General features: G+C 43.3%; 1 protein-coding gene across 9 annotated transcripts in view; it reads left to right on the plus strand.

Annotated features, from left to right (window-relative positions):
• Positions 1–23,357, plus strand: part of GOLM1 (golgi membrane protein 1) — a 101,330-nt gene that overhangs the window by 53,355 nt on the left and 24,618 nt on the right. For all 9 annotated transcript variants that reach the window (XR_014817739.1, XM_084979786.1, XM_084979787.1 and 6 more), the window contains exons 4-5: positions 15,889–15,943; positions 20,877–20,979. Coding sequence is in view for 8 of the 9 variants with exons in the window: in XM_084979786.1 (XP_084835912.1) it covers positions 15,889–15,943; positions 20,877–20,979 (158 nt within the window). In the remaining variant the exon portion in view is untranslated. The remainder of the gene's footprint in view (positions 1–15,888; positions 15,944–20,876; positions 20,980–23,357) is intronic.

The following is a 23,357-nucleotide window of genomic DNA, read 5'->3' on the forward strand; positions in this document are numbered from 1 at the left end:
TTAGCTGCTGCTGGCTCTCTCTGCCTTCCCTTGTTATTTCTCAGGGACTGTGCTGTCTCTTCTGGCAGGTGGCTACTGCGCACTGAAAATAGCCCAGTTGAGGTGTGCTGTAAGTATAAAATGTGCTAGATTCCTAAGGCTTGGTATGAAGGGGAAAAAAAGTAAGATCTCTCATTAGTACTGTTATGTTGATTATATCTTGCAATGCTATTTTGGATGTACTGGATTAAATAAAATATTAATACTTAATTTCACTTATGTCTTGTAATTGGGATGAATTCACATAATATAAAACTCACCATTTCAGGAGTTCCCATTGTGCCTCAGCAGGTTAAGAACACGACATAGTGTCCTTGAGGATGCAGGTTAGATCCTTGGCCTTGCTCAGTGAGTTAAAGGTCTGACATGGCTGCAACCTGTGGTGTAGGTCACATGTGTTGCCTGGATCTGGTGTTGCTGTGGCTGTGGTATAGGCTGGCAGCTGCAGCTCTGATTTGGCCCCCTAGCCTGCGACCTTCCATATGTCACAGGTGTGGCTGTAAAAAAGAAAAAAAAAAAAAAAAAAACTCACCATTTTAACCATCTTATTATACAAGTCAGTGGTTTTTGTTGTATTCGCTGTGTTGTGCACTTGTCACCACTGTCTGATCCCAGAACATTTTTCTCACCCGAAGAAGAAACCTGTCCCTGTTAAGCAGTCTCTCCCCGTTTCTCCTCCCCTTTAGCCCCAGGCAACCCATGGTAACTGTCTTTCTCTGTAGATGTGCCTTTTCTGAGCGTATCATATCATGGGAATCACACACTTTGTGGCTTTTTGTGTTTGACTTCTTTCACTTGGCATTGTTTTTAGGCTCTGTCTGTGTTGTACAGTGTTATTTCTTTTTATGCCTGAATAATAGTCCATGTTAAGGTTAGACCACACTTTTTGTTTATCTGTTCATCACTTGATGGACATCTGAATTTTTGCCACTTTTGGCTGTTATGAATAATTCTGCAGTCATTTGTGGACAGTGTTTGTATAGATGTAAGTTTTAAAATCCTTTGGGTTAAATTCTCTTGGGTACATATCTAGGAGTAGAATTCCTGGGTCATATGATAACTCTAGTATTTTTGAGGGGCTGCCAGATTATTTTCCACAGCAATCGAACCCTTTTATATTCTCGTCAGTTGCGTGTGGGGGCTCCAATTTCTCCATGTTCCTGTTAATACTTGCTATTTCCTTTTCCTTTTTTTTTTTTTTTTTTTTTAAGGCTGCACCTGAGGTATTTGGAGTTCCTGGGCTAAGGGTTGAATCAGAGTTGCAACTGCCTGCTGATGCCACAGTCACAGCAATGTAGGATCTGAGCCACACCTGTGACCCATGCCACAGGTCCAGCAATGCAAAATCCTTAACCCACTGAGTGAGGCTGGGGATTAAACCTGCGTCCTCATGGAACCACAACGGGAACTCCTTAACTTTCTTTTTCTTTTTTTTTTTTTTTTTTTTTGTCTTTTTGCCATTTCTTGGGCTGCTCCCGCAGCATATGGAGGTTCCCAGGCTAGGGGTTGAATTGGAGCCATAGCTGCCGGCCTACACCAGAGCCACAGCAATGTGGGATCCAAGCCGTGTCTGCAACCTACACCACAGCTCACAGCAACACTGGATCCTTAACCCACTGAGCAAGGCCAGGGATTGAACCCGCAACCTCATGGTTCCTAGTCAGATTCGTTTTGGTGAACTCCTTCTTTTTCTTTTTCTTTTTCTTAACTTGTAGCCATCCAAATATGCACGAAGTGGTACCTTCTCATTTTAACTTGCATTTCTCTAATGGCTAATGAAGTACATCTTTCATATACTTATTGGCTGTTTGTGTATCTTCTTTGGAAAAATGTCTGTTCAAATTCTCTGCCTAACCTGTTGCTTTTATTTAATTTAATGTAATTTCTAGAGAATTTAAAATTCCCGTATATGATATGCACATTTTATTGCTGTTGGGTAGCTTTTCTCTGGGAAATGTTGACATTGGTGAGGGGTAAAAAAAAGACTCTAATGAATACTTCACATTCTTCCCTTCCTTCATAGTGTTATTTGCCGGTCACTGAGGTTGTATTTCATCTTGAGGTTCATCTCCCCAAGGCATTAACAGAAATGTCATTATGAAGTTATCCAGGCACCTAATTGCCAGTAAGTTGACACGGGTTAGATCATTAGAGGGTCATCATTAGTAAGGCTTAAGTTAAGGCAGACCTCCGTTTTCAGAGCAGGTTGGTTATTTTAATGAACCTAGCAAATACAGCAATAAAACTCACTTTCTCTTTTTTATAATGTGATCAGCCTCACACTTTCATTGAGCTTTTCAAAAGGTAGCATCTTTAAAAATTTAGTCTTCTATGTCTTATTGAGCTTTCAGAACATGACAATGTATTGTAGATTTGTTTGAAATTTATTTGAAAATTTATTATGGGAGAGTGGCCAAGATGGCAGAATAGAAAGACTCTAAGCTCACCTCTTCTCACGAATCACAGCTGTCTGCAGAACTGATGAAGAAGACTGGAACCTACCAGAAAAGATCTACAAATACATACACAAAGGAGGAACCAAAGGAGACTGTAGGAGGGGGCGCACTCCTGGTATTATCAAATCCCATTCACCCTACCCCAGGGGGCGACCCATAGACTGGAGAATAATTATATTGCAGAGGCTTTCCTACAGGAGTGAGTGTTTCTGAGCCCCAGGGTGTCTGGCACTGGGAAGATGAGACTCCAGAGCATTTGGCTTTGAAGGTCAGTGGGGCTTTATTGAAGGAGCTCCACAGGACTTGGAGAAGCAGACACTCCTCTCTTTAAAGGGTGCACACAGAAGCTCATGTGTACTGAGATGAAGAACAAAGCAATAATTTGATAGGAACCTGGGCCAGACCTACCTGCTCGTCTTGGAGAGTCTCCTGGAGAGGTGAAGGGTGGCTTTGGCTTACCCTGAAGACCTAGACACTGGTGGCATGCATATTGTGGAATATTCAACCATGTCGAACACTCCTGGTGGCTGACATACTGGATCATTGGTGCCAACACCTGATCCCACCCAACAGCCTATACGCTTCAGGCCAAACAACTGCCTTGGTGGAGACATAGCCCCACTTATGAGCAGATAGGCTCCCTAAAGACTTCTTGAGTCCACAGCTGTCTCTAGACATGCCTTTAGACGTGGCCTTGCTCACCTGAGGGTGAAGACCCAGTTCCACTCACAAGTGGGTAGGCACCAGCCCTTTCCACCAGAAAGCAATCCTATAGACCAGCCTTACACACCAGGAGCCAGACACCAGAAGCAAGAAAACTATCATCCTGCAATGCAGGCCAGACCCTACCCTCGAACAGCTGACCTTGCCCAGTAACAGACCAACTCAGCTTTTTGAACACCTTGGACTCCATGCCCTACTGTGTCAGAAAACCACTTCTCCCCCCCTTCTCCCTCTGCTGCCCTTGTGAGATCTGAAATGAACTCTGGGGTCCCTGGGCCTTGCAGCTGGACTCTAGGAACCAGCTGTGCCTGTTAGTGGTCTGGCGTTAACCTCAGGATCTGGCTTCACCTGTCAGTGTGGGCAACGGCCCTAGAGTCTTTGGGACCCTGACACTGAGCACCAGTGAGCCAGCACTACCCCCATGGCTCCAGGGTTCCATAACCAGGCTCATCTAACAGCAGTGGGAGCATCTGCACAGGGCACAGCCTAGCAGCCAACCAGACTAGGGGTCAGTGAAGCCCACCAGACCACACAGTCAGCCCATCAAAACAGAAGGACCCATACAGCCTCTTTGGGTGGTGGAAACTAAGCTTGTGTGATGAGAGGGGAGTGCAGTGCTGGAATGACAGGTCATCTCCTACAGAGGGCCACGTCTCCAAGGTTGGATATGTAACCACCCTACCACAGATATAAAAATGCAAGTAGCAAATTAGACAAATTGAGGCACCAGTGAAATGTGTTCCAGATTAAGGAACAAGATAAAGCCTAAGGAGAACTAAATGAAATGGAGGTAGGCCGTTTTCCAAGAAAGAGTGCAGAGTAATGATCATAAACATAATAGAACTCAGGAGGAGAATAGATGCACAGAACGAGAAGTTAAGTTTTTTGTTTTTTGTTTTTGCCATTTCTAGGGCCGCTCCCGTGGCATATGGAGGTTCCCAGGCTAGGGGTCTAATCGGAGCTGTAGCCGCCGGCCTACACCACAGCTCACGGCAACGCCGGATCCTTAACCCACTGAGCAAGGCCAGGGATCGAACTTGCAACCTCATGGTTCCTAGTCAGGTTTCGTTAACCACTGAGCTATGATGGGAACTCCAAGAAGTTAAGTTTTTAACAAAGAAAAGATATGAAGAAGAACCAGACAGAGACAACAAATACAATAACTGAAAGAAAAAACTAGGAGGAATCAATAGTAGATTCCATGATACAGAGGAGCAGGGCAGTGAACTGGAGGATAGAGTATTGGATATCACTGACACTGAACAGAAGGAGGAATGAAAGGAGTTGAGAACAATTTAAGACACCTCTGGGACAACATCAGTTTGCTAGCATTCACATCATAGGGGACCCAGAAGGAGAGAGAAATGGCCTGATAAAATGGTTCAAGACATAAGAGGTGAAAACTTCCCTGACCTGTGAAAGAAAACAGACACCCAAATCCAATAAATGCAGAGAGTCCCATATAGGACTGACCCAAAGAAGAGTACAGCAAGCCGCACAATAATCACATTGACAAAAAGCCAAGGATAAAGAGTGAATATCAAAAACAGCAGTGGAAAACCAATAAATAATATACAAGGGAACTCTCATAAGACTATCATTTCATCTTTCAACAGAAACTCTGCAGGGCAGAAGGGACTGGGGCATGATATATTTAAAATGATGAAAGAGAAAATCTATAACCAAGAATCCTCTTCTCAGCAAGGCTCTCCTTCAGGTTTGATGGAGAAATCAAAAAACTTTGCAGACAAGGAATTTAGCACAACCAAGCCAGCTTTGAAATAAATGCTAAAGGAACATCTTCAGCAGAAAAAGAACATGCCACACTAGAAACACAAAAGTTACAAAATCAGAAAGCTCACCAAGAGTTCCCATTGTGGCTCAGTGGTAATGAACCTGACTAGTATCCATGAGGGTACAGGTTCAGTCCCTGGCCACACTCACTGGTTTAAGGATCTGATGTTGCCATGAGCTGCAGTGTAAGTCACAGGCACAGCTCAGATCTGGCATTGCTGTGGCTGTGGCTTAGGCTGGCAGCTGCAGCTCCCTTTCGACCCCTAGCCTGGGAACTTCCGTATGCTGCAGGTATGGCCATAAAACAATAAAAATTAGAAAAAGCTTACCAGTAAAGGCAGACATACAGTAAATATAGAAATTATGCACACAAGACACTAGTAGGGAAGTTAAAAGACAGATGGAGTGAAGTCATCTGTATCCACAATAAGCAATTGAAGGATACACAAAATATTTAGATGTAAAACATGATATTAAAGCCAGTTATTGTGAGGGGAACCAAGTACAAATGAAGAGTGTTACAAACACATTTGAAAAAAAAATGCATTTGAAAGTAAGAGATCACCTACTTAATACAGTCATGTGTGTATATATAGACTTCCATACTAAAAACCTCCTGGTTACAGCAAAAGAAAAAAACTATAATAGATATAAACATTAAAAAAAGGAATTCAAATGGAACACAAAGAAAGTCATCAAATCATAGGATAGGAGAAGAAAAGAAGAAAGGGAGGAAAACCAAAACAAATCCAAAACAAATAATAAAATGATAGTAAGAACATACTTGTTGATAATTACCTTAAATATAAATGTAGTGGGTTAAATGCTCCAAGCAAAAGAAATAGACTAGCTGAATGGATACAGAAAGAAGACCCTTATATATGCTGTCTACAAGATACCCACTTCAGATTCAGAGACATATGCATAAAAGAGGTGATGGAAAAAAAATGTTCAGTGCAAATATAAAGAGAGCCAGAATGGCAGTACTTATAGCAGAGAAAATAGACTTTAATATAAAGATAAGTACAAGAGACAAAGTAGGGCACTAGATAATGATCAGGGGCAGTTCAAGAAGATGACTTAATGATTGCAAATATATATGCACCCTGGAGTTCCCATTGTGGCTCAGCCATTTGGAACCTGACTAATATCCATGAGGTCGCAGGTTCGATCCCTGGCCTTGCTCAGTGGGTTAAAGGATCTGCTGTTGCTGTGAGCTGTGGTGTAGGTTGCAGACATGATTCAGATCTTAAGTTGCTGTGGCTGTGGTGTAGGCTGGCAGCTACAGCTCCTATTAGACCCCCAGCCTGGGAACTTCCGTATGCCACAGGTGCAGCCCTAAAAAGGCATTAACCCTCCCCCCCAAATATATGCACCCAACATAGGAGCACAGTATATAAGGCAAATATTAACAAAGATGAAAGAAGAAGTTGACAATAACACAGTGATAGTTGTGGATTTCAACCCTGCACTTACATTAATGGGCAGATCATCCAGACAGGAAACAATAAGGTAACAGAGGCCTTAAGTGACGCATTAGACCAGATGGACTTGAATGATGTTTATAGTGCATTCCATCCAAAAGCAATAGAATCCACATTCTTTTCAAGTGCACATGAAACATTCTCCAAAATAGATTACCTGTCAGGCCATAAAATGAGCCTCAGCGATTTTATGAAATTTGAAACCCTATCAACCATCTTTCCCAACAACAGCACTGTGAGACTAGAAATCAACTACAAGGAAAAAACTGCAAAAAACACAAACACGTGGAGGCTGAACAATTGCTACTCAACAAGCAATGGATCACTGAAGAAATCAAAGACGAAATAAAAAAATACCCAGAGGCAAATGAAAGATACAATAATCCAAAACCTATAGGACACAGCAAAAGCATTCCAGAAGGGACGTTTATGGCGAATACAAGGTTACCTCAAGAAATAAGACAAAAATCTCAAAGAAACAATCTCACCCTACACCTAAAGCAACTTGAGCAAGAAGAACAAACAAAACCCAAAGTTAGTACAAGGAAAGAAATCATAAAGATCCCAGCAGAAATAAATAGAAACTAAGAAAACAAAAGAAAAGTTCAATGAGACTAAAAGCTGGTTCTGTGAAAAAATTAACAAAACTGATAAACCTTTAGCCAGACTTATTAAGAAAAAAGCAACAGGTCCCAAATCAATAAATTCAGAAATGAAAAGGGAGAAGTGGGAGTTCCCATCATGGCTCAGTGGTTAACGAATCTGACTAGGAACTATGAGGTTGCAGGTTTGATCCCTGGCCTTGCTCAGTGGGTTAAGGATCCAGTGTTGCCGTCAGCTGTGGTGCAGGTTGCAGACGCAGCTCAGATCCCACGTTGCTGTGGCTGTGGCATAGGCTGGCGGCTACAGCTCTGATTGGACCCCTAGCCTGGGAACCTCCATATGCTGCGAGAGTGGCCCTAGAAAAGGCAAAAAAAAAAAAAAAAAAAGAAGTTATGACCACCACCACAGAAATACAGTGGACCATAAGAGACTATTATGAGCCACTATGTGCCTGTAACATGGACAACCTGGAAGAAATGGACAGATTCTTAGGTACAATCTCCGAAGACTGAACCAGGAAGTAACAGAAAACATGAACAGACCAATTACTAATATTGAAACGGAGTCAGTAATTTAAAAACACCCAGCAGGCATTTCCGTTGTGGCTTAGCAGAAATGAATCTGACTAGTAAACATGAGTTTGCAGGTTTGATCCCTGGCCTTGCTCAGTGGGTTAAGAATTCAGTGTTGCCCTGAGCTGTGGTGTAGGTTGCAGACATGGTTCGGATCCAAAGTTGCTGTGCCTGTGGTGTAGGCTGGCGGCTGTAGCTCTGATTTGACCCCTAGCCTGGGAACTTCCATATGCCATGGGCGTGGCCCTAAAAAGCAAAGAACAAAAACACCCAAAAAACAGAAGTCCAGGACCAGATGGCTTCACAGGCAAATTCTACCACATGTAGAGAACAGTGAATATTGTCCTTCTGAAACTATTCCAGAAAACTGCAGAGGAAGAGACATTTCTGAACTCATTCTCTGAGGTCACCATCATCATGACAGCAAAACCAGACAAAGATATCACAAAAAAGAGAATCACAGGTCAGTATCACTGATGAACATAGATGCAGAAATCCTCAAGAAAATACTAGTCCACTGACTCCAACAATACATGAAAAGACTCATATACCATGACCAAGTGGTATTTATCCCACAAATGTAAGGATTCTTCAATATCCAGAAATCAGTGTATTCCATCATATTAAATTGAAGAATAAAAACCATATGATTATCTCAACAGATGCAGAAAAAGCTTTTGATAAAACTCAACATCCTTTTATGATAAAAATTCTCCAGAAAGTGTGAATAGAGGGAATATATCTCAAAATAATAAAGGCTGTTTATGACAAACCCACAGCTGAAATTACAATGGTGAAAACCTGAAAGCATTTCCTTGAAGATCAAGAGCAAGACAAGAATGCCCACCTTCACCACTTTTATTCAGCATAGTTTTGGAAGTCCTAGCCACAGCAACCAGCGAGGGAAAACAAATTAAAGGAAAAATGGAATCCAAATTGGAAAAGACCAAATAAAACTGTCACTCTTTGCAGATGATATGATTCGATACACAGAATCCTAAAGATGCCACCAGAAAACTCCTAGAGCTCATAAATGAATTTGGGAATATACAGGTTACAGAATTACTATGAAGAAATCTTTTGCATTTCTATCCACTAACAATGGAACTGCAGAAAGATAAATTAAGGAAACAATCCCATTTACCTTCACATCAAAAAGGATACAATATCTAGGAATAAAGCTACCTAAGGAGGCCAACGACCTGTACTCTGAAAACTGTAAACACTGATGAAAGAAATGAAGATGACACAAACCAAAGGGAAGATAAACCATGTTCTTGGATTGGAAGAATCAGTATTATTAAAATGACCACGTTACCCAAGTCGGTCTATAGATTCATTGCAATGCCTTTCTAGTTAGCAATGACACTTTCGCACTATTGCAACAAATAATTTTAAAACCTGTGTGGAAACACAAAAGACCCTGAAGAGCCAAAGCAATCTTCAGAAAGAAAAGTGGAGCTGGAGGAAGCTGACCCCCTGACTTCAGACTGTAGTATAAAGCTATAGTCATCAAAACAATATGGTACTGGCACCAAAACAGACACATAGACCAATGGAACAGGACAGAAAGCCCAGAAATACACTCATGCGCCTATGGTCAATTAATCTACAACAGAGAAGGCAAGACTATATAATGGAGAAAAAGTCTCTTCAACACCTGGTGTTGCAAAAACTGGACAACTACATATGAAAGAATGAAAACAAAACATTTTCTAACAGCATATACCAAAATAAACTCAAAATGGATTAAAGACTTAAATGTAAGATCAGATACCCTTAAAACTCCTAGAGGAAAGCATAGGCAGAACACTCTGACATAAATCGTAGAAATATTTTTTTAGATCTGTCTCCTAGAACAACGGAAGCAAAAGCAAAAATAAGCCAATGGGACTTCATTCAAAGTAAATCTTTTGCCTGTCAAAAGAAACCATAAACAAAATGTAAAGACATATTTGCAAACTTTGCAACTGAGAAGGGATTAATTTCCAAATTATGCAAACAGCGCATGCAACCCAATTTCAAAAAAAAAAAAAACAGACAAATCGTGGAGTTCCTGTTGTGGCTCAGCGGTTAACGAATCTGACTAGGATCCCGCATTGCTGTGGCTCTGGTGTAGGCCAGCAGCTGCAGCTCTGATTGGACCCCTAGCCTGGGAACCTCCATATGCTGCGGGAGTGGCCCAAGAAAATGGCAAAAAGACAAAAAAAACCCAAATCAATCAAAAGGTGAGCAAAAGACCAAAATAGACATTTCTCCAAAAATGCCTTACAGATAGGCAGCAGGCACATGAAAAGTTGCTGAACATTGCTAATTATTAGAGAAAAGCAAATCAAAACTATAGTGGTAGTACCTCACTGCTGAGAGTGGTCATCATCAAATGTCTACAAATTAAATAAACACTGAAGTATATGTGGAGAAAAAGGACCCTTGTACTAGCCATGGCAGGTAAATTCCTGCTGCCCCTATGTGGAACAATTTGGATGTTTCTTTAAAAACTAGAAATACAGTTACTGGATATGACCCAGCAATCCCACTCCTGGCTATATATCCAAAGAAGACGCTAATTTAAAAGGATACATGCACCCCAGTGTTCATATCAGCACTACTGACAAAAGCCAAGACATGTAAACAACCTAAATGCCCATCGGCAGGTGAATGGATAAAAAAGATGTGGTGCATACATACAGTGGAATACTATTTAGCCATAAAAAGAATGAAATAATGCCATTTGCAGCAACATGGATTAACTAGAGATTCTCATACTAAGTGAAGTCAGACGACAAATATCATATGATATCACCTTCATGTGGAGTCTAAAAAGATGATACAGGAGTTCCCTTGTGGTGCAGTGGGTGAAAGATCTGGCATAATCACTGCAGTGGCTCAGGTAACTGCTGTAGTGCAGGTTTGATCCCTGGCCTGGACACTTCCACTTGCTGTGAGCTCGACCAAAAGATAAAAGAATAAATAGAGGGTACCAGTGAACTTGTTTACAAAATAAATCTTGTGGTTACCGAAGTCGAAAGAAGGGGGGGTAAAGTGGGAATTTTGTTTTTTTGTTTTTGTTTTTTTTTAGGGCCACACCCACGGCATATGGAGATTCCCAGGCTGCGGACAGAATTGGAAGTACAGCTGCCAGCCTACACCACAGCCACAGCAACGCCAGATCTAAGCTGTGTCTACAACCTATACCACAGCTCACAGCAACACAGGATCGTTAACCCACTGAACAAGGTCGGGGATTGAACCCACAACCTCATGGTTCCTAGTCGGATTGTTTCCACTGTGCCATGACAAGAACTTGGGGCATTTGTGATTAACAGATACACACTACTATAACTGGACAGCTACATGTAAAAGAATGAATTTAGAACACTCTCTAACACTCTATTCAGAAATAAACTCGAAATGGGTTAAAAGCCTAAACGTAAGACTGGATACTATAAAACTCAGAGGGAAAACATAGGCAGAATACTCTTTTTCACAGCAATATCTTTTTTGATCCACCTGCTAGAGTAATGAAAATAAAATAAAAAAATAAATAAATGGGGGAGTTCCTGTTGTGGCACAGAGGAAGCAAGTCTGACTAGGATCCATGAGGTTGCAGGTTTGATCCCTGCCCTTGCTCAGTGGGTTAACGATCCGGTGTTACAGTGAGCTGTGGTGTAGGTCGCGGACATGGCACAGATCCTGCATTGCTGTGGCTCTGGTGTAGGCCGGCGGCTACAGCTCTGATTAGACCCCTAGCCAGAAACTCCACATGCCTCGGGTGTGGCCCTAAAAAGACCAAAAAAAAAAAAAAGGAGTAAATGGAACCAAGTTAAAAATTTTATTAGCAGAGCATAAGAAACCATAAACAAATAAAAAGATAACCCACAGAATGAGAGAAAATTTATGCATGAAATAGGCAAACAACAGGGACCCTATATTCAGTATTATGTGATAACATATAGTGAAAAAGAATTTGTAAACGAATAGGTATATATGTATAAGTGAATCACTTTGCAGTATAACTGAAACTAACACATCATTGTAAGTCAGTTATACTTCAATAAAAATTATTTTTACAAAGGGAAACAAATTATGAAATATCGAGCTTATTTTCTAGGAATATGATGGAGAAATAGTTTGATCAAATACACTTGTTTCCTGGAAGAGAATGGTTACAATAAATTTGTTTTTCATGATTTATCCTGAGGTCTTCTGAGTGTAGTTTCCAGTTAAATTCTGGTGGCACACACTGTCTCCTTGACCACCTCTGGGAGTTCCTGGGGGTAGTTTATACACAGCAGGAAGTACAACTACCCCAGAGTGACTCTGCATCAAAATGTGAAAATCAACTGGCTTGTTTAGACTACAATATATCGTTCACTTTAAACTAATTTTTTAAGTTAATTAACTTGGGTGTAACTAGGAAATACCTAGGTAAAGTTAGTGTAAATTCCTCTAGGTCCTGTCTCTAGTCAAGCTTAATGTAAGGGCATGGAGAACTTTATTTTTTTACTTCACTGAGCTAAATATGTGCAAAACACAAAAGCTTCATGTTGTACCCTGAGAAGCTGAAATTAGCCTTGGAGGTCAGAGAAACTAGAACTATTTGTTTTAAATAGATCCTAGAACGTAACACTGGAGTTCCGCTGTGACTCAGCGAGGAACCCAACTGGTATCCAAGAGGATGTGGGTTTGATCACTGGCCTCACTCAGTGGGTTAAGGATCTGGCGTTGCCAGGTGCTCTGGTGTAGGCTGGTGGCTGCAGCGCCAATTCAGCTCCTAGCCTGGGAACTTCCATATGCTGCAGGTGCAGCTCTAAAAAGACCCTCACTCCGCAAAAAAGAATGTAACAGCAAATGGTATTTGCACCTGAGAGAAGACTTTTGGGGTGGCGTGAGTAAGAGCGTATAGGAAGATTTTAAAACATATTTATGGTCTGCGCCTCTCCTATTGTTAAATGTGAAGAAAGATCAAAGCTTTGAGCTTTCCTAGGAACACATTGCCAAATACCCCTCAACTGAAATTTCTTCCCAATTCCCCAGAAATTCTGCAGTGACTTACCTTAGGGAATGCAATTTTCTTCATCCCTGAATACAAAGACTATACATAAAATTTCAAAAGAAAAAGGTTGAAGTGTTAAAAAAATTCTAAAATCTCAGGCTCGTAAGGCTATCATATTTATCATAACTCATGTATAATGTGTATTAAGGAATACTTTGTTGACTGAATAAGTGGGTGAACAAATGCACACTGAATCCCCCCAAAACTTACTTTGTTTAATACAGGTGTTTTTTTTCTTTATATTAAGCCTCCTCAAAAAGCCTGAAGCATTTTCATAGTTTTCCTGAAAGTGAGGCAACACAATTTTTAATAAAAATAAAACTGCATGTATAAAGCCCTTGATGGCATTTTATGATCTTTTTCTCATTTACTTAAGCACAGACGGTTTTTCCATGCATCGGTGAGTAGAAAGGGGCGGATAACTAAAATATGTTTTCTTTGGAAGGATCAAGTCATGTGGGAGACAGAAATATCTTCAGATATTTCAAATTGCACCAATTCCTAAACTCCCAGGCAGTTACCAGCTCCAGTATGGCTTTTACTGGGTGGGGCGAAGGGGAGTGAGTGGAGAAGGGGCAGGCCTGTCGCAGTGATTGTCGTAGAAATGATTAGCCCAGGAGATGGCTGGTTTTCAAGAAAGTCAGAATATAATCATTTGAGTGCTTTTTCTTTTTAATGTTTTGTTTCAGCACCAGTGTCCAGAGAGAAGGTGGTTTTGCAAGGTGGAAGTTTAAGAGGACAGTTTAGGAGTGTTATAAAAATACATTCACGTTGTGGTGCAACTCGTGTCTAGAATTCTTTCCTCTTTCAGCGCTGAGACTCTGTGGCCACGAAACACTAGTTCCCCTCCCCTCCCCCACCCTGTGGCAGCCACCTTTCCACTTCCTGTTTTCATGGGTTTTGTCTGCTTTAGACACTGCATATGCGTAGAATTATACAGTCCTTGGCCTTGTGTGACTGGCTCAGCATGATGTCCTCAAGGGCCACCCGCTTTGTAGCATGTGACATTCCTTCTTTGTAAAGGCTACAAACTATCCCACTGTGTGTATAAGCCCCCATTCCTTTATCCAGTCCTCCCTGGAGGGACACTTGGTTTGCTTTAGCTCGTGACTGTTGTGAGTAGTGCTGCTGTCAACATGGGTGCAGGTGTATTTGGATATTAAGTTGGACTGCTGGTCTTAGGATCGTTTGCCTTTTTTTTTTTTTTTTTTTTCCTTTCCTTTTCAGGGCCACACCTGCAGCACATAGAAGTTCCCAGGCACGGAGTACACCACAGCTCACAGCAACGCCAGATCCTTAACCCACTGAGCGGGGCCAAGGATCGAACCCGTATCCTCATGGGTACTAGTTGGGTTCTTAACCTCTTGAGCCACAACAGGAGCTCTGATCTTTTGCATTTTAATCGAATGTGTGAAAGCCTTTTCTTTCTTTTCTTTTTTTTTTTTTGCTGGATCCTTAACCCTTTGCACCACAAGGGAACTGCCAGCCTTTTCTGAGCTTAGCAGAAGCTGCCCCCGTAGAGCATCTGTAAACATGTTTCTGGATGGTGTCTCCCTGAGAAACTAACTGTACAGATAGTATCGCTGTGACTTCTCTCCTGTTGTGCCAGGCAGTGCTCCATGTGCTCAGACCCCCTGAAATAAAACAGGTTCGTGTGGCCAGATTTCATTTCTAGGCAGGCACCCCTGTATTCATAAACACCTTCCTCCAGAAAGCTCAGTCCAGGCCAAAAAAGAGTGAGGGCTCGTCAGAGAGGTCCGAGAGAAAAAGGCGGCACAGGAGGGAGGGGTGGTATGGTTGTCATTGTCCTCTGTTACCCAGGAATGGGACAGAAGCCTCTTTCCAAGTTACAGCCAGCAGGTTGATCAAGTATGTGGTATTTTGCAAAAACTTGGTTGACTCTGATGCAGTAAGAAACTTACACATTTTGGCCCAGTTCGTGTCTCTGTGTGTGTTCAGAATGTGTGTGCTGGAATAGAATGTTCTGGTCTCTTCTTTTTTTTTTTTTTTTTTTTTTTTTTTTGTCTTTTTGTCTCTTCTAGGGCTGTACCCACGGCATGTGGAGGTTCCCAGTCTGGGGGTCCAATCAGAGCTGTAGCCACCAGCCTATACCACAGCCACAGCCACGCCAGATGTGAGCCGTGTCTGTGACCTACACCACAGCTCATGACAACGCTGGATCCTTAACCCACTGAGCGAGGCGAGGGATTGAAACTACAACTTCATTGATCCTAGTTGGATTCGTTAATCACTGAGCCACGACGGGAACTCCCTGGTCTCCTCTTCTTCAGGTGTTCATGGCCTTTAGCACTGGGCATAGTCACAGCATCACTGTGCTGCTGGGGCTCAGATCCCAATTTGGCAAGTACACATCAGGAAGAGCTGGGGCAGGCTGCGGGGCCTGAGCCCTGGCTTGGCCTGTTTGGTGTTGAGAGAGTCACGTGATCTTGACTCTCTAAAGCCTTGCATTTCTGGGCCCCAGTTTCCTGTCCCCTAAAGTGAGATCATACTGGGCCCACCTCATCCAGCTGGCATGAAGGGGGACGGGGCTCAGATGTGGGAACCCAGAGGGGCCCCAGGGGGTGACTCTGTGCCTATGGCCTCCTGGTTACACTTAACCCCACCCTCACTTTTCTTACTTTTTGCTGTTTTTGCTGTTAGGCCGAGTCCTGTGTCCTTCTTCCTCCTCTGTGGTCTGTGTTCCTACCTCTGTGTAACTGACCGAAAGTTCACCCCTTCAGCGCCCAGCTTGCAGACCCTGAACAGAAGGAGGAAGGTCGGAAGTTAAAATGGATCAGGAGGCCTCTGGGGTGGAGAGGTCACTGACCGCTTCTCTCCTCCCCGCCAGCCAGCCTGAATTCAGTTTGACTCTGACTAGAGGGGGCTGTACCTGGACTTCTGCGCAGAAAGGCCCGAGTTGCTGCTTCAGCAGGGCAGGGGTGGAAGGGAGCATGCCCTGGAGCTGAAACCAGGCCAGAGGGGCCGCCTGCCCGGCTCTGCCCTCATCAGCTTACAGGCTGGTGCTGCAACCCAGATGCAGCTCCTTTCCAGGCTGCAGAGAGGGGGAGGGGCAGCTCCCAGCCTTTTCTCCCTTTTCTCCTTAGGTGCCTCTAAATTGTCAGGTTTGCCCCTGTTTCATCTTGTGCTTCTCTTCCTTGCAGGCGGTGTTAGTGAATAACATCACCACAGGCGAGAGGCTCATCCGAACCTTGCAAGGTGAGTTCCACTCCCTCTTCCCACTAGAGTCAGGCCTGTTAGGTTAGGACCCACCTTTCCTCTGTCCCCTCTAGGGTCTCTTATTGAAATCTGGTGATGGGTGGTGGCATGCATCATTGGGGAATCTTTACTCTTTTTGCCTGCTATGTTTCCTTAAAGAACTTTCCCTTTTAAAAAAGTTACTGGGTACACTGCAAGCTGTTATGTTGAGCCTGCAGATTTTCATTTTGTGGTTCATTAAGAAATATATGTGTGTGCTCTCTTTTACATGTGCGTGTGTGTTTATTCTTTTTGCCTACTACGTTTCTTTAAAGAACTTTTCCTTTTAAAAATGTTACTGAGTACACTGCGAGCTGTTATGTAGAGCATTCAGATTGTCATTTTGTGATGCATTAAGAAATATATATGATATGTGTGAGATCTGTTTTACGTGTGTGTATGTGATCTTTGCGTCACCCTGAATTCAGTTTTTCTTCATTGAAATTTATATAAAAATTACCAGGCCAGTTTATTCCCATTTCTTTGCTGCTCTCATTCAGTTTGGCAGTCAGGATTTGGGTTCCCTTTAAAGCAGCTGCAGTGGCAGCGATGGGGTGAGCCCCTCTGGGTGGTGTGACTGCAGGGGTCGGCAGGGTCCTGTGCGCCCTTCGAACCTGGTGAAAGGAGCACTGGGTACTGTGATTGTTTACCTGACCCATTTTCACCTTTACCCCTAGTGAGGAAACTCCATCAGTGCTGTTGGCAGAAAGGTCATTGAGAATCGGATTGGTCCAGCATGGTAGCCAGGAGCCCACGTGCCCGGTGGACACTTGGGATGTGGCTTATGGGATAGAAGAACTGGATTTTTAATTTCTGTTTAATTTTCAGCAATTTAAATTAAAAACTGATATTTCACGCCATTATTTGTAAGCTTAAGTGTCTTTAAGACAACTTGTGTATGTCAGATACTTTTTTTTTTTTTTTTTTGGCTGCAGTTGCAGCATATGGGGTCCTGGGCCAGAGATCAGATTTGAGCTGCACCTGCAACCTACATCACAGCCACAGCAACACTGGATCCTTAACCTACTGTGCCATACTGGGGATTGAACTGAGCCACTCCAGAGACAATGCTAGATCCTTAACCTGCTACACCACAGTGGGAACTCCTCAATATTCTTTTTAACTGTGAATTTTATGAAATCTAAATTCAGATCAAGAATTCTCAGTTCCCGTTTCACATCTGAATTGAGATATGCTGTAATTGTAAAATGCACACAAGGTTTCAAAGACTTAGTATGAAAAAAACAATATAAAATATTTATAATTGTGTTCATTCTGTGTTGTCATGGTAATACTTTATATCTGTTAAATGAAATATATATATATTTGGCCACCCTTGTGGCATGTGGAAGTTCCCTGGTCCAGCTACTGCACCACAGTAGCTATCCAATCTGCTGCAGTGACAACACCGGATTCTTAACCTGCTGATGTAAAATATATAATGAGATATATATTATTTTATTTTATTTTATTTTTTTGTCTTTCTGCCTTTTGTAGGGTTGCTCCCACGGCATATGGGGTTCCCAGGCTAGGGGTCTAATCAGAGCTGTAGCTGCTGGCCTATACCACAGCTCACGGCAACACTGGATCCTTAACCCACTGAGCAAGGCCAGGGATCGAACCCGCAACCTCATGGTTCCTAGTCGGATTCATTAACCACTGAGCCACGACGGGAACTCCTAATGAGATACATTTTAAAAATTGATTACATCTGTTTTTATTTACTTTTTTAAAAAAATGTGTTTGCAAAAAAAAATTTAAATTAGCTTGTGACTTGCATTATAGTTCTATTCAACAGTACTGGTCTAGAATTCTACTTCCAAACCAGTTTCTGAGAATAGTTATAGGGGAAACACAGAGTACACAAAGTTAAATGGGTAACTGGACTTTCCAGGTTTTCTCAGAGCTGATGATCTGCTTGCTGGTCAGTCCTCAAGTGGGGAATACGGCCTGCAGCCTTTGAGATACTTGGTTTTTTTAAATAGCTTTTATCGGATGTAATTGAACGTACAGCAGACTGCACATATTTAGAGTGCACAGTTTCGAGTTCCTGCCCTGGCTCAGCAGAAACAAATCTGATTAGCATCCATGAGGATGCAGGGTCAGTCCCTGGCCTCACTCAGTGGGTGGGTTAAGGATCTGGCATTGCCATGAACTGTGGTGTAGGTCGCAGACGCGGCTCAGATCCTGCATTTGCTATGGCTCTGGCACAGGCGGGCAACTATAGCTCTAATTCGATCCCTAGCCTGGGAACCTCCATATGCCTCAGGGGCGGCCCTAAATCAGAAAAGCAAAAAATGGAAGAAAAAGTGCACAGTTTGACGAGATTTGACATAAGCCTACACTTCAAGAAACTACCACAAAATCAACACATCAATACAATGGGTGTTCCCATTGTGGTTCAGTAGGTTAAGAACCATGCGTTAGCATCTGTGAGGATGCGGGTTCAACCCCTGGCCCTGCTCAGCGGATTAAGGATCTGGCATTTCCCTGAGCTGTGGTGTAAGTCACAGATGCGGCTCAGATCTGGTGTTGCTATGGCTGTGGGGTAAGCTGGCAGCTGTATTTCAGGTTCGACCCCTAGCCTGGAAACTTCCCTATGCTGCAGGTGTGACCCTAAAAAAAGAAAAAAAAAGTCAACACAGTGAACATACCCTTCGCTCCAAGAAGTTTCTGTGCCCCTTGGTAATCCTCCCCAGGCCCCGTCTGGTCTGCTTTCTGTCCCTCTAGTTTGTAATTTTTACAATTTTATATTCATGGAGTCAAACGTACTCTGTTTTTCTTCTGGCTTCTCTCACTCATCATAATTATTTTGAAATTCATCCATGCTCTTGTAGCTATCAATAATTTGCTCCTTTTTATTGCTGAATAATACTCTACTGCCCCATGCTTGGTTTGATTATGGATATGGAGGTTCCCAGCCTAGGGGTCTAATCGGAGCTGTAGCCGCTGGCCTATGCCAGAGCCACAGCAATGCTGGATCCGAGCCAAGTCTGCAACCTACACCTCAGTTTACTGCAACGGTGGATCCTTAACCCACCGAGTGAGGCCAGGAATCGAACCTGCGTCCTCATGGATCCTAATCAGATTTGTTTCCCCTGAGCCACGACTCTGGAACTCCCAGAATCTTTTTTTTTTTTTTTTTTTTTTTTTGCTATTTCTTGGGCCGCTCCCGTGGCATGTGGAGATTCCCAGGCTAGGGGTCTAATCGGAGCCGTAGCCATCAGCCTACGCCAGAGACACAGCAACTCGGGATCCGAGCCGCATCTGCGACCTACACCACAGCTCACGGCAACACCGGATCGTTAACCCACTGAGCAAGGGCAGGGACCGAACCCGCAACCTCCTGGTTCCTAGTCGGATTCGTTAACCACTGCGCCACGACAGGAACTCCCAAAATCTTTTTTTTAAAGTTAGGTTTTTTGAAGTATGATTTACACACAATAATGTTTATTTACCCTTTTTCATGTACCTTCCTGTGTTTTTTGACACACGCAGCTCCCTAGACCACCAGAGTCAAGACACAGCTCGGTGTCCATCATCCAGGAAGTCCCCCTGCCTCCACAACCCCACTGCTTCAGGCAACCAGCCACCAGTTCTCCAGCCCTACAGTTTTGTCTTTTTGAGTTCGTCCTATAAACGCTTTTGTGATGGATCCGTGTTGCTGCGTGCATCAGCAGTTCATTGAATTTTTCATTTTAATTTTATTCCCCCTCAGCCCCACCCCTAGCCCCTGCTCCAGATAGCCACGTAGGTCTAGAGTTGTGAGGCTAATTTGGGGAAAGGTATGTAGGAATTTTTGGGGTACCGTGTTTGCAACTTTCTTCTAAGTTTGACATTATATACAAAATTTAAAGTTAAAAAAGTAGAGGAACTTTGTCAGGTATCTGTCCAGTGCTGTGTTCTGGGCCCTCGCTGCTGCCCTCTGCCTGTTCTGGTGTCATCTTTGCGACAGCTTTTCCTTCCACCCACAGCTTGGTTCTTGGTCAGTGAGCTGCTGCTTTTATCTTCAGAGCTTTTACAAGCCAAGTCACTGGGGCAGCAGCAATGGGGCTGGTGCATTTCCTCAAAGAAAGCTGCTGTTTCCCAGATAGGGGGGTTGGGTGACTAAGTGTACATGAGGCCTCGGAGGATAACTGGGCTGTGAGTAAATGACAGGAGAAGGGTCCTGGAGAGTAGCCCCGTAGCCGAGGACAGGGGGTGCACCAGGAGTGGCTGCTCATCTGACCAGACATTGAAATCAGTGTTTCACAGACGGAATGATAAGTCTGCTGGGGGGCAGATGCTACAGTGGCATGGGTGACCCTGTGGGGAAGTTCGGGGTTTATGGCATCTAAGGGAGAAACAGGTGGATAGAACCTCCTGATGCCTTGTAAGGGTTGGAGGTCAGAAAGGAGATTTAGGGGGGACGTGGGACAAGAATCTGGGTGCTGGTTCTGGTCAGATCACATATCTTCTGGGTCTGGGATGGAGTGATGCCCAGGGAGGGGCCCTGCGCCCTGTCCTTTCTCCCCTCATTCTCTCCGTGCCACGGCCTGTGTTGTTCCCAGGGAGGATTTGTTTGTTTGTTTGCTTTTTAGAGCTGCACCTGCAACATATGGAAGTTCCCAGGCTGGGGGTGGCATCGGAGCTGCAGCTACTGGCCTGCACCACAGCCACAGCAACATGGGATCCAAGCCGCGTCTGCAAGCTACACCACAGCTCACATCAGTGCCAGATCCTTAACCCACTGAGCGAGGCCAGGGATCAAACCCACATCCTCATGAATACTAGTCGGCTTCTTAACCCGCTGAGCCGCTAGGCAGAGCTCCCCAGGGTGGGTTTTGACGTGTCTGTGGTCATCACGATGGCCATGCCGGTAACCTGTGTGATTTTGTGTCCTCCTCTGGTTTAGACCAGCTAAAGGCCCTAGAGAAGAACTATGGCAGGCTGCAGCAGGATGTCTTCCAGTTTCAGAAGAATCAGACCAACCTTGAGAGAAAGTTCTCCTACGACCTGTGAGTATGTCAGCATTGTGTGCACGCCACTCAGGGGCTGATGTGTTTTAAGCAGAGAGCAGCAGATGGAGTCCAGTGTCGTTTCCACCTGCCTTTGTTGTCACAGCACACAAGTCTCTGGCAAAAGGTTTGGGCCCTTGTAAGAGTCATGTCCTTTAGAAATAATGCATTTTTCAGGGTCCACAGTGCTTCCGTGGAAAAGTATTAGCCAGTGGACCCCTCTTACAAGAGGGCAGTTCTCCTTAGCAGAAAATGACTTAACTCAGTATACCTTAAGACACCTGACAACTCCATGAAGTGCAGGTGTCCTGGTTAAGACAATACTCTAAATCCTTTATTTTATTTTTTTGTCTTTTTAGGGCCGCACTGCAGCATATGGAGGTTCCCAGACTAGGGGTCAAGTCAGAGCTGTAACTGCTGGCCTACACCAGAGCCACAGCAACTCGGGATCTGAGCCATGTCTGCAACCTACACCACAGCCCACGGCAACGCCAGATCCTTAACCCACTGAGAGAGGCCAGGGATTGAACCGGCAACCTCATGGTTCCTAGTCGGATTCGTTTCCACTGTGCCAGAATGGGAACTGCCCTCTAAAGCCTTTAAAAATGTGTTTCAGAAGTGCTCATGTGTGACCTAAGTAAGTTCATCAACTAAAAGGAGTTTGGGTGTAATAGGAATAGGCTTTATCAGTGGGTGTTGGCCTTGTGGACATTTTGTTTTCTTGAGACTTAAGTGTCTTTCCCAATTTTCTGCAGTGAGAATGGAGTACTTTTATTTTTTCAGCTTTATTGAGCTATGACTGACAAATAATCATTGCAGGTATCTAAGGTATAAAACTTGTTTTGATATACCTGTGCATTGTGAAATAATGCTCCCAGGCAAGGTAATTAACCACCCATAATCTCTTGTCTTACCTTTTTGGTATATCTGGTGAGATCACTTAAGATCGACTTTCTTAGCAAATTGTAAGTATAAAATACATTATCATCGAGAGTTCCCTGGTGGTCTGGTGGTTAGGGTTCAGTGATTTCACCACTGTGGCGCAGGTTCAGTTCCTGGTCTGGGAACTGAGATCCCACGTGAAGTCGCTGCACACCACGGCCAAAAAAAAAAAAAAAAGTATACATATATATATGTGTGTGTGTGTGTATATATATATGTACACATTATTATTGACTGTATACATTGTTACTGTCTCTAGTCACCAAACTGTATTAGATCTCGTTATGACAGTCTGTTTTAAGCTGATAAATGTAGTCACATATAAAAATTACATACTTCTTTGAGTATGTTTATGCTGAAAACAAAGCAACTTTTAAAAAGTTTAGCTAAACCTCTTAGTAAGAGAGTGAAACCAATTTAGAGGGTTGGCAATGAAGTCGTAGTCTATATATTTTCCCCCTCCTTGCCTCCCTCATAAAAACAGTATAACTTCACGAAAAAAAGTTTGGGATTACAACCAGCAGCCCATGACTCCAGCCTACTTTTTTTTTATTTGACTGACTTCTCTTTAGTCCCTGCCCAATTTCATACGAAATTTTTACATAATTGCAGTCATCATTAAAAATATATATATATATATTTTTGACTGCACACACAGCATGTAGAGGTTCCTGGGCCGAGGACTGAACCCTTGCCACAGCAGTGACCTGAGCCATGGGAGTGATGACACCAGGTCCTTAACCTGCTGAGCCACTAGGGAACTCCAGTTGCTATTAAAATTTTCATTATTTTCTTGTGTAATGTGTATATAAAAGTCCCTATTGTTTTAAAATATTCAAAATATTCACTACTCCATAATGTTGAAGTACTAAGTTTATTTATTTTTTTTTTATTTTTTATTTTTGTCTTTTTGCCTTTTCTAGGGCTTAGGGCTGCTCCTGCGGCATATGGAGGTTCCCAGGCTTGGGGTCTAATCAGAGCTGTGGCTGCTGGCCTACATCAGAGCCACAGCAACGCAGGATCCGAGCCGCATCTGCAACCTACACCACAGCTCATGGCAACGCCAGATCCTTAACCCACTGAGCAAGGCCAGGGATTGAACCTGCAACCTCACGGCTCCTAGTCGGATTCGTTAACCACTGAGCCATGATGGGAACTCCTGGAAGTACCAAGTTTAATTGACTGTTTATCTGTTGGATATTTAGGTTACTTCTAAGTCTTGGTTATTACAAAATGCCCTAAAATCAAGGCACATAACTATTTTTTTTGGCCACACCCGTGACATGCGGAAGTTCCCAGGCCAGAGATCAAACCCATGCCACAACAGCAACCTGAGCCACTGTAGTGAAAACACCAACCCGCTGAGCCACACAGGAATTCCAATGCATATAACTTTTAAAAGTTATTATTTTTTGGAGTTCCTGTCGTGGCTCAGC

This window comes from Sus scrofa, chromosome 10 (genome assembly GCF_054392235.1).
Source record: "Sus scrofa isolate SSC_HxYL_T2T_F1_AM1 chromosome 10, Sscrofa_HxYL_maternal_Yorkshire_Landrace_v2.0, whole genome shotgun sequence".
Taxonomy (NCBI): domain Eukaryota; kingdom Metazoa; phylum Chordata; class Mammalia; order Artiodactyla; family Suidae; genus Sus; species Sus scrofa.